Source organism: Dermochelys coriacea, chromosome 1 (genome assembly GCF_009764565.3).
Source record: "Dermochelys coriacea isolate rDerCor1 chromosome 1, rDerCor1.pri.v4, whole genome shotgun sequence".
Lineage (NCBI taxonomy): Eukaryota > Metazoa > Chordata > Testudines > Dermochelyidae > Dermochelys > Dermochelys coriacea.
In genome coordinates this window covers 172155879-172173947 of record NC_050068.2, presented here as the reverse complement: position 1 = coordinate 172173947, position 18069 = coordinate 172155879, and the positions used below count along the sequence as shown (strand labels likewise).

Genomic DNA, 18069 nt, shown 5'->3' with positions numbered 1-18069 from the left:
GAGCTTGGGTAACCTTTATCAGGTCCAATTGTTTGTTTACTAATCAGCCAACTGTCAATTACCCCCAGGGGGGTACTTCATAAAGTAGTCACGGGCAGACTGGGCCCTAGAAGCTATCCAGTGACAGATGGCCATGTATAGTGCTTGTTCCTTTGACAAATAGTTATAGCAAAAGGCATATACTGTTGCCATTAGGCCAATTTTTGCCACGCTCATTCACACCGAGTAAGGTTATCACAACCTGCCATGGGGTTACAACACATAGGGTACATAAAATCATGTATGGTTTGCAAACTCACAAACATTTCAAAATAAATGTAAAGTTAAAGTAATTCTGAATAGCAGCAGCTTCTATATAACTGTTTATAATTACTTGGGGCCTGGTCTAAAACTCATTGATAAAATTGGAAAGATTTTCATTGATCTCAGTGGGTTTTGGATCCTTTAGTTTGGAAATATTAATCCATGTAATTTAAGGTATGTTAAATGCACTCTGATGCCACAGTAATGGGTGCACTTTTGTTTGCAAAGCTATGGGGGAAAGGTTAAATAGATGTGTTAGTACTTTGATATATGTAGTTAGGACCCATTTGTCTTTTCACTGCCGATGAAGTCAACATTGGTTTTGGTAGCAGTTTCATAGAAAGCTTTTCAAATTCAGGGTTGTGTGGTTCAGTTATATAGTGCAACTGTTCACAGCAAGTATGCCTAATTATCAGTGCATTCATTTCTACATCAGAGTAAATGAAGTTTTTGTTTGGTATAATATATTAGGATACCAAAGAGTATTAAACAACTGAATTCAAATTTAAATATGTGGTGCTAAAGAGCAAGAACTGAATAATCTAACATAACCGTTTTTTACTCCTTTTTCTGTTGTCCCATCATGTTCATATTTTTGTTTCTTTTAAAAAATACTACTGTACCTACTTCACTACCCCAGGGAAGGTTCATATGCTTAATGTTTAATAAGTTTTTTACATCAGTTATCTACATATTCAGAATAATAATTATTTTACAAATACACTTCCCCATTTTATTACTTTGCTCTAACACTATCTTTAAAGAGAGGCATTGTCAAAGTTAAGTGACCTGAACTATAGTCTGCCTTTAAATTACTTTTTGAAAAAAAACAAAACAAAAACCCTGGCCTCTTGATAATGACCTTACCACACGTTATGTATTGGGGCCTTTTGTCTGGCTTGTCAGAGAAGGTGTGTTGCCCCTTTAAGGGCTAGAGAGCTACCTGCTTGGGAGTAAGGCAGCTCCATAACAGGTCAATGTGGGGACACAGACTCATGCCCCCCACCAGGTGACTGGAAGAGAGGGGAACTATTTATGCCCATGTCTGTGCAGCAAAAGGTCCCCTTTTTACCTGGACCAGGCTGAACAGCTGCCATCTGTGGCAGTAGTTAAAATACCAGGTTTCTTCAGGACCTGCTGTGTGACCATTACACTAGTTGCTCCTTTCTTGGAGGTGTGGGAAGGAATTTTGCCCTCACCAAGATGAATTGGGTTTTTCACCAGCCCCACAGCAGGTTGGAGGCTTAGTGGGAGCAAAAAACAAAAGGGGGTTAGGCTATGAAGTCACAACTCATTATGTAAGCTGGGGAGATATCCAGCGCAGGAACTCTGTGACAGGGCACTCTACTCTTTCCTGGATGGTGCCTCCTCCTGGCCACTCTGGGGATTAGCAATGCGAGGTAGAAGCCCCTTCCTGTAGTTGCACCCTATCTCTCCGTCACTTTATCTTGGTGTGCAGCTCCTCTTTCACTCCAGGTGCTGCTGCTTCTTCTTTTGTGATTCAGCCCTCTGGCCAGGTCATTAATTGGGTTCCCTTTCTGGGAACCCTTTAAAAGTCTCTTCTGTCCACATGGCATCAGACAGTCCTCATGTCTGCTGCTCTGACCCTGTCATTCCCACAGTGACTCAGGCAGTCTTTCTGATCACTGCCAGTATCACTCTGCAGTGGTTGGTAGAGGAACCCAGGCCCACCCTCTACTCTGGTTTCCAGTCCAGGGCCTTGTAGTGAACAGTTAAGGTGTGTTGCTCTACCACCTTACTGCTCTCACCTCTGGCTTCTTCTTCCCTTCCTTCTCCCTTATCTCAGGGAGGAGGACTGCAGGCTTCCTCCTTGATGCCTTCCACATTGTTGCTAACTTCGTGGCTTTGTAGAAGCCCCACCTGTTGCCTCATAGGTGAGCGTTCTTCTAATTAGCTTCCTCCAGCTTAAGTCTCCCGCCTAATTGATTGATTGGGCCCACTTGGACTAATTCAGAGTGTGGGGAATATGTCTCATCACAAATTCCATAGGGAATGGATATGGTGCTCAGACAGAATGAATTGGAAAATAAGGTAGAGGAGGTAATCTTTAAAGGAGCAAAAACACGCTCTTGAGTCCTGTATTTATGCTCCAGTTTAAAAAGGACTTTGATCAAAATTTCAACACAAATGTTCCGTTATAATAGAACCGCCTTGTAAGAAACAACAGGGTCACCATCAAAGGGTGGGTTTATTATAAAAATAGAGTGTGTTTGAAATAAAATTTCATACATTTCAAGATCTCACAAAATGCTTTTCTTCAGATTCATTCTTAATAAAATGATAGTATTCTATAATCTAAAAGAGCCTCGGGTTTGCTTTGGGACAGTTTTTATTGTTGCTGTTTATGACAGTTTATTGTCTGTTAATAATGATTTAGATTCCACCAATGGGACTTAAGCACATGCTTTAAGTTAAGGATGTGTATAACGATTTGCTGAATAGCATGGGATTACTTATGTGCTTAAAATTAACCAGCTGCTTCTCTAAATTAGTGTCTGCATAAGGAGTCATTTCTTAAACAAGTTAAATTTGAAAGGATAAGAAATGTCAAATCACAGAGACAGACTATTTTTATTCTAAATCCCTTTTATTTTTAGTGTACAAGTCTTTTATATGTTTTGTAACAAACATGACAGCACTGATGCCAGGATGATCATTAAGTATCATTAAGTATGTGACAGAAAGCTTAAAAACATTCTGTTTGATTATGAAGATTCTGATTAATAATATTAATTAAACAAACAGTAGAAGTAATACATATAAAATACAAATATTGAATTTCTCTTCTTCTCTTCCCTCCCCCCCACCACCCCACTGCTCAGGTGAGCCAAGCCCTCCATCAATTCACGGACAGCCAGGCAGTGGAAAGAGCTTTAAACTTAGTATAACTAAACAGGATGATGGAGGATCCCCCATATTGGAATATATCGTGAAATACAGAAGTGTAAGTATTCCATTAATCACTGGGGAATGTTTTGATCTATATTATGTGTTTTGAATGTTGAGAAGAGGTTTGATGGAAAATGTCAATACTTTGTTTTAAAATAGATTGCTTATTACACAGCTGAAGAAAAACATTTGTATATTTGAAATGTATAGTAGTTATTGTTACTCCTTTTGACCTCGTTTTTAATGCCAGATTAGTATACTAAATGTGTGACTGAAAAGTCAGAAAACTTTCTGAGATTTTGTTTTATTATATGGTAAGTAAAATGTTTGTTTTGTTTTCAGATATAAAAAGTTTAATAAGATAATATAATAAGTAAATAAGAGTGCTGGTATGAGATTCCACAGTATGTGATTAAAGAATATTCTGAAACAAAATAATTAGCCTTTTATGGTTGTGTTTATTTGTAGTAAGGGCATCCTAATGTGCTAATGCAACTTAAATCAGCTTAATTGTTCTCTAGGTTACCAGAACTACCATTGGAAGTTGTCTTGCCATTGTGTATTTTCTACCTTTTCTACACATTTAAAGTTTAGTTTAGATAGTTTGCAATGAGGAAGGACTTTCATATATCATAGTAAATGTATCCAGCTCTTTAACAGGTAATTATATGATTCTGTTGGGTGGATGTCTGATTTGTAGTATTTCTTCTCAAATCTAGCAGGTTTAAACAATTCACTCCTCTTTGCCACACAGATCAACTCCTTTTCAATGATGTTTCAATTTCATTTATGATCTTCCCAATATCTTTAACTAAGTAGGTTCTATCACTTATTAATATATTTTGCTGAATAAAGCGAAGTGTTAAAAAAGGTCATGATGTAAAAGGTATGGAGGCACCCCAGCTACTACACTGTTTATGTAAATTGAAGCACACTTCAGTCAGGGTTAAGTAGCAGGTGGTCATGCCATCATTTCTTACTGAAAACAAATAAGAATGTGGAGGGGTCGAAACAAGAAAAAAACACGTGGCTTCTTTGCAGGAAGTGACGACATCCCATTCCATCCTATTTTTTCTTGATTTTGAGCACTGAAGTGAAACAAGAAACCATTGTCTTGCTATGCTGAAAGAAGGACAGGAGACATTTGACATGGGTTAAATCAGGCCGCAACTTTATTATTAGATGTCTGGGACTACCTGGCAGGTAACAGTGCAGGTAACCCCATGTTTATTCCATAATTCCCCGCGGGGCTTTTTCTCACCCTCTTTTTCTCTCCTGGTCCCTCCAGCAAATCCATTGCCAGGACCTTACCATCCACCCCTGCCTCGTAGGAGGGTTAAGGTGAGCTATAAGGATGGGGGTTTGGCTGCCGTACCAATCATAGGAGTCCCCAACTGACCCCTTTTCATTCCTTTAATGAACACCTCTTTTAAGTCCTTTTCCAAGCCATTTGTTCGGTCACTGTATACCTTTTCTATGGAGGACTGGACATCCGCCACAAGGAGGCACCAGCAATTAGCATGGCTGCCTTCTCCCCACACCCAGTCAGGTTCCCAGACATCTCCTATTGCCATCTTTTATATCAGTTAAAAACAGGACAGCACCTAAGTCAGACAGGTGAACCCCATGCTTCTGAAACAAAGCTGCTGCCCCATATACTATACCAGGATGTGAAATTACTGTCCCTCCTATGGTCCCAAGGAGTTTGGCCGCCTCTCTATTCACATATCTCCTTGCCTTGTTCACACTGTAGGGATCATGGCTCCCCGCCAGACCCTGTGCTGAAGGATGTCTGACCAAATCATGTTAACTCCTGGAAAAAGTTAAAGAATCAGCTCCAAGTCCCTTCTTTTTCTGAGCATTAGTTCCACCTCTTTAAGCATTCCCAAATCGTTTTCCCCAAGATGCACCACAATTATGTCTGGAGGGCCAATGACCGGCCCGCACAGCATATAGCATTGGTATTAGTTGATCCCATAACATGCTTTTCCTTGCATGCCAACTGAATATCGCCTCATCACTGAAGCCCAGCTGCAAACCCTTGGGCAACCTGAACACGACAATACTATGCCCACAGATCCACATCACCATCTTCATGGCTGGTCGTCCAATATTTGTAATGAGACTACGACAAATTAATGCTGACTTGCCGCCTGAGGTCTTACATACATTCGGTACGCAACTGAATGCCAACGCCCAATTGCCTGGATTGCCTCTGGTCCCATATCTAGCTGTGCTGCTGCCATTTCTGCCCCGATTCTGAATGAATGAATGAGGGGGATCCAAATTCATGGGCTGGCAGCCCCAACCTCATTAGCCCCCATCTCAACACAGTAACAAATTGATATGCTGTGAGGGGACTTCCCCCACCATGCATAAAAAGAGGCCTTTCCCCTTTGGCCTTATAACCCTATAGGCCTTCAAAGCCTGAACTGGGCAGATCCAGACTCACCACCCTGACAGATTATCACAGATTCACCCCAGCTGAGTTCATCTGTCTTTGACCATCGCAAGTGCTATATTTTTGAATGCTCATGCCATTGTATATCCCGCAGTTGCAAAGCCATTCTGGTTGAGTCCCTACCTGACCCAGGTACTAGCTCACTGATCTTGAAAGCACCAAAAAATGCTGTCAAGAATGCAGTCCTGAACAAGGCTGCCCTCTGTCCATTATGACATATGTAGCCAAGGATCTGCACAAGATCCCTAAGTACGTAAACCATGAGGGGACAACAACAACAATCCACCCTGGGGCACTGGTACGTGACCACCCAGCCAAAAATTTTCAAACAAAAAAACACTCCAAGGATTAGGATAACCATTTAGCCTACTGATAAATGTAATGGCAGAAAGGCAATTTGAGATTGTGGAAGATGCCAGTTGACAGCATGTTGCCAATGACAGCATGTACCACAGCACCTGTTCCTCTGTAATGGGCTGTATAGATGATCAGCCTTCCTGATCCCGAAATTGCATGAAATCATTAAAACTTCTCTCACAGCCCTGCCACGTTGCATGGAGCAACTGATCTCTACAACACAATGGTAACCATTCTTTGCCAAGGTTCCATAGCACCAGTGGCATCTGCCTGGGTTCCCGGCTGGCTCCTGGTGCCAACTCCAGAAAACTGTGGAGCTGAAAATGAGACAAGGCATGTGCTATGCCATTGTCAACCCCAGAGAGGTTATGAAGAAATGTAATTCCCTGGAGCGTTTCTGGGGGCCAAGCCTCAGGGCAAAATATAGAAGTTGTGCAGAGGCAATTGGTTGGGTGGCCCTGCCACTATACCCCCGAATTCCTCCTTGTGGAATTATTGTCGTACAAAGTGGCCAAACCTCACCCCAACTTTAATTATTATTATTTTACATAAAAATAATAAAAAATCCATTAAACGCAGCCCACAAATTTGACCCAACAGCCTTGTTGGGGTAGTCCCACCAGAGGCCATAGCCTATTCCACTGCTGCTTGAAGCTAGCTTTGGGGGAAACTGACAAGTTGTTCACAGGCAATTGGCTGAATGGCCCTGCACCTGTAACCCAAATTAATTCTTGTGGAATTATTGCCTTAACAATATGGCCAAACCCCACCCTTGACTTTAATCATTATTATTTTATATAAAGGGGATAAAAATCCCCATTAAAAGAAACCCAGCAGATACATTTGACCCATTGGCTTTGCTGGGGAAGTCCCACAGGAGGCCTTTGCCCATTCCAATGCTTGAAGCTGGACCCTTGCACCACCTGCCTTGTGTCACCCATGCCCTGTTCAAACAGGGCCTACCTGCACATCATATTTGTTCTAGCCTGTGTCCTGTACCTCCCCTCACCACCGTGGCAGGATTGTCCTGTATGAGACCCAAAACATGGTTTGCATGTATACCTGAATGTACAGATGCTGCAAAAGCCACTGCTATAAAGAAATTTACGCCCTTGAACATATTGTATGCCCGCCCAATTCTGCAACAGCAGCTGCTGTGATTAGATGTATGTCACTGAATGTACTGTATGTTCACCGGATTATATTTACATATCTGATAAGGCTGGGCTTCTCTCTGGGTAAGCTTCAGCTGTAACACAAGCACAGCTAAAGAATGCAGCGTTAGCAAGACACTTCCCCCATGGTTGTCCCCATGTTGAAGGAACTTAGTTAGCCTGTACCAGCCATGCAATACCCTGCATCTGCTTACACTCTGCATCTGCTTACGGGGTGGGCCTCCCCAGACAAACTGAGAAAGTTTCTTGCTGGCCAGTGTGATTACCCAAAAAAACCCAACACATGATGGGGTAAGCCTCAGAGGAACCACTAGTGCCCACAATCCTCACCTTTGCCACATCACTTTGATATGGGACCCTAAGCCACCTCATGTACCTCTCCCCAAAGCATATCCAAACACCTCTGCAATTGGAAACGTTTATCCATTGTTGATTTAACTCACCCCTGCCCTCTGTGTCTGCCTCATCTCCTGAAATCACCTGAGTGGAATGTACTGCAGTCACCTGTGTTGAATGTCATAGATCTGGGCGAGCCATTACACCTTGTATGGCTTGCAAAGCTATGGAAACAACCTCAGACACAATAACCCTGATTACTTACATCAATTCCTGGCTGACTGTCCCACCATGGAACGTAGCCAGCTCACTTGTCTGGGTGAGTGCTTCACCTTGAGTGCCCCTTGCCCAAGCCTGATAGGCTGCCCTTTGTAATGAAAGGCCCTATCCCAGGCTCCCTGGGCCCCTCACCCTTGTTGCAAGGATCCTGCCCTTGACTCCCCTCGGCCCAAATCACTGTACTCCGTCCACCCTGTGCAGCGGTTGATTCCTCCCCAGTTCCCTGTCCCATTGACATTAATTGGGAGGGAGAAGCAAAATTTCCCTGCTGTCTTCTGCCCACAGTAGGTAAAACCAGAAACCCTATTCCCTAAACCTGTATGCACCGCACAGCCTCACTCCCCCTCCCCCTCCTCCTCTGTATACTTAGGCACAGAATCTGGCTCCAAGCTGCCTCACTACTCAACTGCACCTCCCTTTGTGAATTCACTCTGCTATGCTTGCCTTGCCCTGCCCCACCTGAACCAGGGGAAAGGGAGAATTAATCCTCTCCCTGTTCCTCCCGCTTTCATTGTTCTGTGTCTGCCCGGAGCCATGCTGGGACAAGGCCCTGCTTCTCCATTCCAGGACTGAAGTGGGAGGAGGACTTTCGCCCTCCTCCTTCTCCCTGCTCACTGCTCTGCTTCCACCTGGAGTGAAGCCCAGTTAAGCTGTAGTACCCCAGAGGAGTCCTACTGAGACTTTCTGTTAGTTCCTGCCTTTCTCCTGGGACTGAAGGAGGGGAAGGGCTTTGCTCTGTGTAAAAAGGAAGGCTCCCAGCACCCTGCTGCTCCTTTTCAAACCCCGTATTCCCAAGGGATGAGTTAGCCACCACTCTGCCTCTTTTGCAGCAATTTTCTCCTCTCCCCACCCCACCACCTCCAGCCATAAAGCACTGCTCCCTTCACTGGGCTACCCAGCCCAAAAAACCCTGCTTAAAGGTGCAGGGCGGTCATTCATTTTGTTAGCAACATTACAGCGATTGTTCATTTCCTGAGATCTTAATTTAAAAGGAAAAGGACTAGAAAATGTGTTTATTTACTTATTACAATAGCAGGATAAAAAGTAGCTAACAAGATACTTAAAACTGTTCCTTTCCCAACATATTGTAGCATACTTAAACATGGTGGGGGACAAATTTACCACCAGCAAAAGTAGTGAATTTGACTCGAGTGTAAGTTTTATTATTGCACTTGCCTTAACTTCTGCATATGCTATGAGTGACTATACCATCTACCATCAGCCCAGTATTACCTCACTGTGTAACCAGGAGGTCATTTTACCAGCACTGGAGTATAAAAGGAAAGGTACAAGTCCAAATGGACTGTCAGTGTGAAAGAAACCAGGGTTATAAAATTGTGTATTTCGGTACATTAAACAACTGATAGCTAGGACCTTACATTATAGAGAAACTAGCAAGTGGCAAGAAGTTATTTTAAGAGCTATTTTTATTTACCTTTAGTGTTAGCTCTGTCAATGGGCAAACATAGTCTTTTATAAATAGTTTTTGTCATGCGTGTTTCTTACTATGTAACTTCTTGTTTGATGATAGCCGTGGAATTATACAAATTGTAAACTTGGCATGTGAAGTGATTTTCCTGGACTAACCATAGCCAAAGAAGATTGGTAGTTCAAAATCAGTTGAGAGTGAGGTGGCAGATCTTGCAGTAATAGCCAGAGGGACTAACAACAGTTTTTCTATCACAAATCCCTAAATCTTAATTGACCTATTTAAGTGGCTTGCAGTCCAGTAGGTTATATAATATCTCAGTGGAGGTGGGGGGGAGCAATTGTCTAGAAGAGACATGCTAGTAAAATGAGCGAAGGACTGTTCTTCGAGAGATGTCCCTGTGGGTGCTCCACTCCAGGTGTTGATGCATCCCTGTGCCTTTGCTCAGAGATTTTTATAGCAGTATACATACCGGTCGCACTCCCGCAGAGCCTGCCCTCCTGCTCTGAATGTACATTAACAGTACATGTGCATGACCGGTCTCCTCAGTTCTTTCTCTACTGTCCCTGGCCTGAGACGGAGCTCAGCAGAGTCATTGGAGACTTTTCTCTTCCTTCATTCATATACTTTCCCTGTTAGTTAGTTTGTTACCAGTAGTAATTAGATAGCAATTTTCCAGTCTCTTTCTCTAAAACTACAAAAAAAAAAATCTGTTCCTGTCAGTGGCAGCCGCTTCCAACATGCCTGGCTCCCCAGGCTTTAAGCACTGTTCTAACTGCAATGATGCCATCCCTCTTTCAGTTGGCCATTCAAAATGTATAAAATGTTTGGGGGAGTCCCACATCCCCCCAAAATGTGCCCACTGCAGCAAACTTAAATCTAGGACGTAAGGACAGGGAACTGAGATTAAAACTGCTCCTCCTCCAGAAATCTCTAGGGTCAGCTTCAGACCAGGGTGCTGACGTAGCTACATGCTGCAGCCCCCCCTCAAAAAAAGACAAGAAGACTCCAAAAAAACAGCACCCTCTCTCACCCGCAAAGGGTTCTTCATGGGACACGACTTCTCCGGGCAGGTCTACAGTCTCCCTCCTGGTGCTTTCCCGGCTGAGCAATTATGATGCACTGGGCTCCTCTTGTATTGCGCGAAAGCCGCCTGCAGCAGCAGCAGTAACAGTAGCATGAAGCTCTGGTGCCAATGCTTCAGGCTTCCAGTTGCCTGCCTCTCTCGTGGCACCATTTGGCACCACGACGGAAGCGGTGCTGATGCATGTTGACATGCCTGACCCCCCAAAGGCTATTCTTGCCCTCCCAGCACCATCTCCCACTGAGCTCTCACTGAGCAATGAAACAATGCTCAGGGCACCGGTGCTGAGGAACCATTCTTCAGAGAAGATTCCTCTTCCACAGCCCTCACCTCACAGAGGATCTCCAGTACCACAACTGATACAGTCAAGGGACCTGCTGGTGTCATCTATCCTTCAGTCACCCCTACTTAATGCCTATCTCTCTCCAAATGCTCAGTCAGGGTCCAGATAGCTTTCCTCCAGTGATGAGAAAGCTGGTCTGCAGGGGGAGATTTCACCGTATCAAATCTTCCATCCTCAGACCCCAAATCAATAGAGGTCATAGAAAAATCACCTGGTCATACTCTCAGGATCCTGCCCCATGGTGTGTGAACCCCTCGATGGCACCACCCATGCCCTTCCCACCATACTGGCAATATTGGGCTCCATGGGCATCTTATCCTCGAGACAACATTCGCTACACCATCACAGCCAGGCACAAAACCTGCTTGCCACCACCAGCTGATGAACCTGCCACTGACGTAAGGGTCCAGGCAGCACCATCACAACTTCACGATCAGTCCCGACTTGCCTCCAACCCAGTCGAGCCACTTGTTATGCCTGATGAAGCCCTATTGCCTCCTCCCCCGTCATCTTCAGATGACTTCTCAAAATTTCAAGATCTTTTCAAAAGAGTTGCTAGTGAGTTAAGAATTAGCTTGGAGGAGGTTCCTGAACAGCATCATGAGTTAATGGACATCCTATAACCCTCTTCTTCCTCTAGGATTGGATTATCAATCAACGCAGCCCTTTTGGAACCTGCTAAGGCCATCTGGCGGACTCCGGTTGCAAGCCTACCAACTTGTAAGCAGGCGGATCACAAGTATTTCATCTCCTCCAAGGGCTCTGAATTCCTTTTCACTCACCCAGCACCAAACTTGCTGGTAGTAGACGCAGTCAACGAAAAGACCAACCACCAGTTTCCCTGCTCCACCCCATCTGACAAGGACAGTAAGCGATTAGATCTGTCGGATGCAAAGTTTACGCATCTTCTACATTACAATTTTGCATTGCTAATTATACTGCCATTCTGGCAAAATATGACCACAAATTTACAACAAATTCATGGACTTTATTGATGACATTCCGGAAGAAAAGAAACAACAATTTACGGCACTAGTTTCCGAGGGACAAATCATCTCATGTACTGCTCTTCAAGTGGCCCTTGATGCAGCCAATACTGCAGCAAGATCTACTGCTACAGTAGTTGTCATGCGCCGAGGTTCATGGCTCTCCTCCTCCTCCTCCTTTCCTCGAGAGGTCCAGAGTACCATTGAAGATCTTCCCTTCGATGGTGACAAACTCTTTGCCTCCACAATGAAGCACGTACTTCCCTCAATGAGGGACTCAAGGGCAACTCTCCAGTCCTTGAGAATTCAAACCCCTATGACCAGAAGGCGACAATTTAGATATCAACCTTACCAGTGCCCATGCTACCCCGCATACAGCCAGCAATTCCATAGGTCACATGAGCAACAACAAGAGCAATGCCAGAGACCTGGATACCAGCGTTGCTGCCCGAATTCTTCGGCAGTGTCTCAACCCACTCCAACTAATAAGCAGATTTGAAGCCTTGGTTGAGGATACATAAAAAACAATGTTCCCACTTCAGTGCTTACACCCCATGTCCCTATTTGTGGACACCGCCTATGGCCATTCTCCCACCAATGGCAAAACATTACCACCGACAAGTGGGTTATAAAGGTCGTCACAATTGGCTATTCTATCCATTTCATATCCTTGCCTCCCACCCACCCACTCTCCCTGTCCCTCTCATGAGCAACTGCTCCTCCAAGAAGTACAACACCTCCTTCTATTAGGAGCCATGGAACTCGTGCCCGAACAACACAGGAAAAGGGTTTTATTCCCAATATTTCTTAACAGAAAAGGGGGGTGGCAACTAATCGACCACAGGAGACTCAACAAATTTATTAAAAAGCAAAAGTTCAAAATGGTTACCCTCACCACCATAATCCCAGTGCTGGAGCAGGGTGATTGGTTTTCAGCCATCAACCTACAGGATGCCTATTTTCATGTGACTATACATCCAGCCCACAGATGTTTCCTTCGTTTTACCCTCAGCTCGATACATTTTCAATACAGTGTGCTACCCTTTGGCCTATCCACCGCCCCCCCCCCCCCGAGTTTTTTCCAAGCTCCTAGCCATAGCCACTGCCTACCTCAGGAGACAAGGGGTCATAATATTTCCTTACCTCGATGATTGTCTCCTCAAATCTGCAATGCTCTATGAAGCTCTTTGATTCACTGTCACTTGCTTCCTCTCTCTCGGCCTACAAATAAACAAAAACAAATCCACGTTATCTCCTTCCAAGAACCTGGAGTTCATAGGAGCATACCTCAATTCCTGGATGGGATTAGTATCTCTCCCTCCCAACCACTTCAACACCATAAAACTAATGGCCACAAAACTTTGCAACAGTCTTCAGGTCACTGCTGACTACAAGCATCAGAACTCACTCCACTAGATCAGTGTCTACCTCCGTGGCTTTTCTACGCAAAGTTCCTCTGGCTGACATCTGCAAAGCAGCCACTTGGTCTTCTGAACATACATTCGTTAAACATTAAGTAAGGGCCTTACTCAGTGCCCTCTCTCTGATACACGATTAGGCAGAGCTGTATTATCTACCGCATTCTTACCAAATCCAAAGTCCCTACCTCCTTGAGGTACACTGCTTTTAAGTCACCTGGAGTGGAGCACCGACAGGGACATCTCTTGAATAAGAAGAGGAAGTTACTCACGCTGTGCAGTAACTGACGTTCTTTGAGATGAGTGTCCCTGTGGGTGCTCCACTACCCACCCTCCTCCCCTCTACTTCAGAATTGGGGTAGCCTCCATTGTAGAGAAGGAACTGAGGAGACCGGTTGCGCACGTGTACTATTAAGGTACACTCAGAGCGGGGTGGGGGGATAGGCTCTGTGCGTGTGCGACTGGTAAGAGTACTGCTGTAAAAATCTCTGAGTGAAGGCACAGGGACACACAAACACCTGGAGTGGAGCACCCACAGGGACACTCATCTTGAAGAAAGTCAGTTACTGCACAGGGTGAGTAACCTCCTCTTAAGATATAACATAATTGTGTGAAGCTGAGTTTCCCAGTTAAATATAGTATATCTATATATTTATGTACAGAAAGATATAAAATACATGTTAAAAATGTCAGATCAGGATATGGATGTAATGTATGTACACACTATAAAGACCTTAATTCTTCTCACTTATATGTTCTGAGATATTCCTATGTTACTTAATTCTGGGCCTATATCAGATAAGCTTGGAACTTTAAGTTTGTGTATCATATGTTCTTTGGTCTGCCCTTTGGCCAAAATATAATACATTCACTTAAAGCATCTGTTTTATGTAAGTGTACTATATACAGAGTCCAGATAAAATTTTTGATTTAAATAACAATTCCAAGCTGCTGCAAAACATCATTCGTACATCATTCCTGTATATTGAATTATATATATTCATGTCACAATTTCATGACATTTCATAAAATAAAAATGTAGAAACTCATACACATAACATACGCATATGGACAATATCAAATATTCTCTGGGGATATATATCTACAGAGAATATTTGATATTGTCCATATTGTTATGAGTATGTGTTTCTACATTTTTATTTTATGAAATGTCATGAAATTGTGACATACCAGGTTTTAAAAAAATCAGTGAGTCAAGAAAACATTTTTTTTCATCATGCTTATGCAAGAATGAATGAATGTTAGTAAAGAAGAAACTGCATAAAATTGTATTTATTGTCTATTTTATTTTCATTTTATTTTCCAGGGCAGAACTTGCGGGTGTTATGAGTGGGGTAGGGAACTGAGAATCAGTTCTAATGTAGCATAATCCACTCATGTCTCCACCCCATACCAATTCTCAGCTCTTATTATGAATAATATTTAAGTTAAAGCAAAAGAGCTGCCTTTGTTTAAGTCCTTTATCTGGCTTTATAGGTATTTAAGTTTTGTTCCATGCCAACAAAACCAGATGAGTTTGGTTTTAGTTCACTGTTTTTAGAAAGGGTTGATCCTACTGGGAGCATCTCTGTTTTTATAGGTTTAGTTTGTATCTAGTGCAAAGCTAAATCTACCCAATTCTAACACTAGTTTAGGTACAGATGTTAGAGGCTGCGTGAGAAACAGTAATGCAGAGTCAGCTTACAGATCAATTTTATGTTCTGTCATTCACAACGGCAGTCCTAGGTTCATTCTGTTAATTCTTATTTGCTCAGCTAAGTATTTATAACTAGATGAAACAGCAGGAGTGACAAGGTGTATCCCAGACATGTGTCATTATCCAATCTTATTTCATCTGTGAAGAGGGTCTGAAGCGAGCCATAGCATCTCTTCAGTATTTTTGATGGCACTTTGTGTAGAATATAAGTTTTTATTTTAAAAGATCATTTTTTATCTTTTATGCCTGCCAATAAAGTCTCCCCAGTGTGAGCCATTGTATTCTTCTCTGCAGCGTGGCAGCCCAAAATAAGTGTAGTTTCGCATCATCTCCATAAGTTATGAACAATCAAGCCTATGAGGAAAGTTTAGATAAAGTCATTAACTATTTTATTGCTAGATATTTTAGCAGAAACATCCAGAAAATCTTCTCATTCTGTTTTGTTGAAGAGGATAGAAATAAAAGCTGTCATCCACATTATCTCCCTGCTGATGAAGGATTATTCCCCACTCCACTTTGTCCAGTCCAGTTTTAAACTTCCTAAATGAAGAGCCTTCCTGCACTTCCCTTGGGAGAAAATTCAAAAGTTCGATAGAGCTACTCCAGGGAAGTTTTACCTGGGTTTGACCATCTAAGTTTTTCTTTTCTTATTTTCTTCCATTACAACTACTGCTTGAAGTGAGCCTCTATGCAAAGGGTAAAGAGAGTCAACAGCAATCTGGTAAAGGGGAAGGAGATGAAATGAGAAAGAGAGAAATGACAGAAAAGCTACCAAGAAAGAGCAAATGCAACATCCACTAGGGAGAATAGAAGAGGACAGAGGGGGAACAACTAAGGGAAGAGCCTTGAGAACATGACCAGTGTGTAGTGCAACTGCTTTTTCCCCACTGCAACCACCTCCTCCATTAAAATAGTACTTTGGAGAATTATAACCATAGATAGATATTGCTTTTGTTTGGCCAAAGTCCCTATTTCTCCAGTTCGGTTAAATGACTTTTTCCCATTGGATGCCTAAAGTCTTCTCTGCAACAAGCAATGCAATCACAAGTTCATGATGCTTTCATCAGAATGAAAGAATGCTATTTAAATTTCTTATTTATCTGTTGACTGCTTCCCCTCTCTGATCCCTTTTGGTCCCATTTAATTAGCTTTCCTATAACTCCCTCCAGCCTCATTGCCAGCCTCTTGATCAGCATCTTTGCTTGTGTGTTTAACAAGTGTACTAGATAATAAGCTGAACATCAATCAACAGGTTTTCCTTCTTTGAGAGCAGTGTTTTACAATTGCTTATTCGTTACTTGGGATCAGTTCCTTAATTATTAATATTTCTACAAAGACTCTTGCTAAGACTGAGGAAAGTTTTCATAAAAGATTTTCATAGAAGATCACAGCAAAGCCGTCTAGTCCAAGGCATTTTTTCAGTTTGTATTATGTAAATTGCCTGTCCTACTCCTGTCAGTTTTTGCATCAGATAATTGTTCTGTTTCATAAACTTTTATAAACTTAACCAAGTAATTATGAAGCACAGATCTTTCTGTTATATACTTCAGAGTATATAATCTTGAATACAGATTTTTGAAACACTTCTAGGTTATTGTTTTAGGCCCAAATCCTCACCTACTGCTTCAAGCCTAGGCTTAGTAGGCTTAGTGTAAGGGCGGGTTTCCATATCAATTTGGAAAGGAGAAATCCTCCTTCACTCCTCCAGGCAACTGTTCAGCTAACAAAGCTTTTCCCTGACACCCCTGGTCCCACTGTAGTTGAGAATTAGAATTGAGTAATGACATACCCAACTTCCTTTGGGGTCCTTTGAATTTTCCTCCTGATTTTTGAGTTTTTATGTTGCATTCAGGTCACATTTCTAAGCTTTTCTCTGCAACCATGAGGACCAGGAACTTTTTTTTTGGTCCACTGAAAGCTGAGATTCTCACATAATCACCCGGAGGTGGGGCTATATGAAGAGCATCAAATATTGCGAGATGTGATAAAAATGTCAGAGTTGACAAACAGTGCAGCTCCCCTGACTTCAGTGGCACTTTGCCCATTCACACCAGCAGGGAATTTGGCCTATTGAATTTTTGAGCCATTTCTAGTAAGTAACAGCCTACATAGCTGCTGGTCCAATAATCATAGGCCTCTCCTCCCTATTCTGCAAGGCTTGTTTCTAATGAGTTCTCAGACCCTGCTTCCTTGGCAGCGTATTGTCTTGCCAGGTCCCAACAAGAGCAAGAAAATGACAAAAGAAACTAATACAGCAATATTAAACAGGAATTGTTTAAATCTCTTTGTAGAGCATTACCACCTACCTGCAGTCCCCACCTGCCTGAAACAAGTGTGAGTCACCGACCAATAGTAGTTTCAATGATGCTGCTAACCAAGTATTGACTAACTTGTTTTTCTCTGCTTTTGGGGAATTAAGGGGATTCCACATATTTTAATATTCACCATGCAGTTTTCTTTCTTCTTTCATGAAGGTTCTGGTATTTCCTATTCCCATCTCTCTACTTCACACTGGTTATCTGCTTAGTTCCCATGGTGATTTTAAAGACTCATCTTAGGTCTCTTTGAAGTCAAAAATATCCATCAGTTCCACTGGAGTACCGTACATTTTTGGCTTTCCTTTGTAAATTATTTGCAGTTTGGCTGGATACCACAATGAAAAATTAAGGTATTTTGTCTTTTTTCCCCCCAAAGGCTCACATCCTTTTGTGCAGTGTATCCATAAAGCTATCTCAGGATTAGAGGAAGTTGTTCCCTTTTGAAGATTGTTCCCTATTTTCACTTGTCACAATGTTGATATTAAGGCTCTGAGCTTTTGCATTGGCAAGACTTAGAATTGGAGGCTGTGGTGGGGTTCAATTCAATTTGGTTCTGTTTTTTTTTTAAACTGTACTAGGAAATATTTGTTTACTTATATGGATTTTTAGAAGACAGCATGTTGTTCTTTCTTTCTCCTCTGGGACACCTATCACATGGCAGTTGAGTACCTGGATCTGGATTCTCAGAGTTCCACTTTGATTGCCAGTTTCTTGAATTTGCTTTGTATTTTACTAATGTGTATAGTGTCATCTGTCTCTTCATCTCAATTGACCAGTAGTCATTTAGGAGTCTGAGAACTAGTCTACACTTAGAAGGAGATCGACGAGTGGCAATCGATACATCGGCGGTTGATTTAACAGGTCTAGTGAACACCTGCTAAAATGACTGCAGATTGCTCTCCCATCAACTCCTCTACTCCACTAGATCCAGAAGAGTAGGGGGAGTCAATGAG

The 18069-nt window shown here is 42.6% G+C and overlaps 1 protein-coding gene and 1 long non-coding RNA gene across 5 annotated transcripts in view; one reads left to right on the top strand and one right to left on the bottom strand.

Annotated features, from left to right (window-relative positions):
* NCAM2 (neural cell adhesion molecule 2) overlaps nt 1-18069 on the top strand; it is a 530111-nt gene that overhangs the window by 446590 nt on the left and 65452 nt on the right. For all 4 annotated transcript variants that reach the window (XR_006279367.1, XM_038379539.2, XM_038379548.2 and 1 more), the window contains exon 14: nt 3147-3268. Coding sequence is in view for 3 of the 4 variants with exons in the window: in XM_038379539.2 (XP_038235467.1) it covers nt 3147-3268 (122 nt within the window). In the remaining variant the exon portion in view is untranslated. The remainder of the gene's footprint in view (nt 1-3146; nt 3269-18069) is intronic.
* Nucleotides 11651-12872, bottom strand: LOC122458987. Its single transcript, XR_006279375.1, has 2 exons — nt 12807-12872; nt 11651-11977 (listed from the first exon to the last, which is right to left on the bottom strand). It is a non-coding gene; the product is annotated as an uncharacterized LOC122458987 (long non-coding RNA).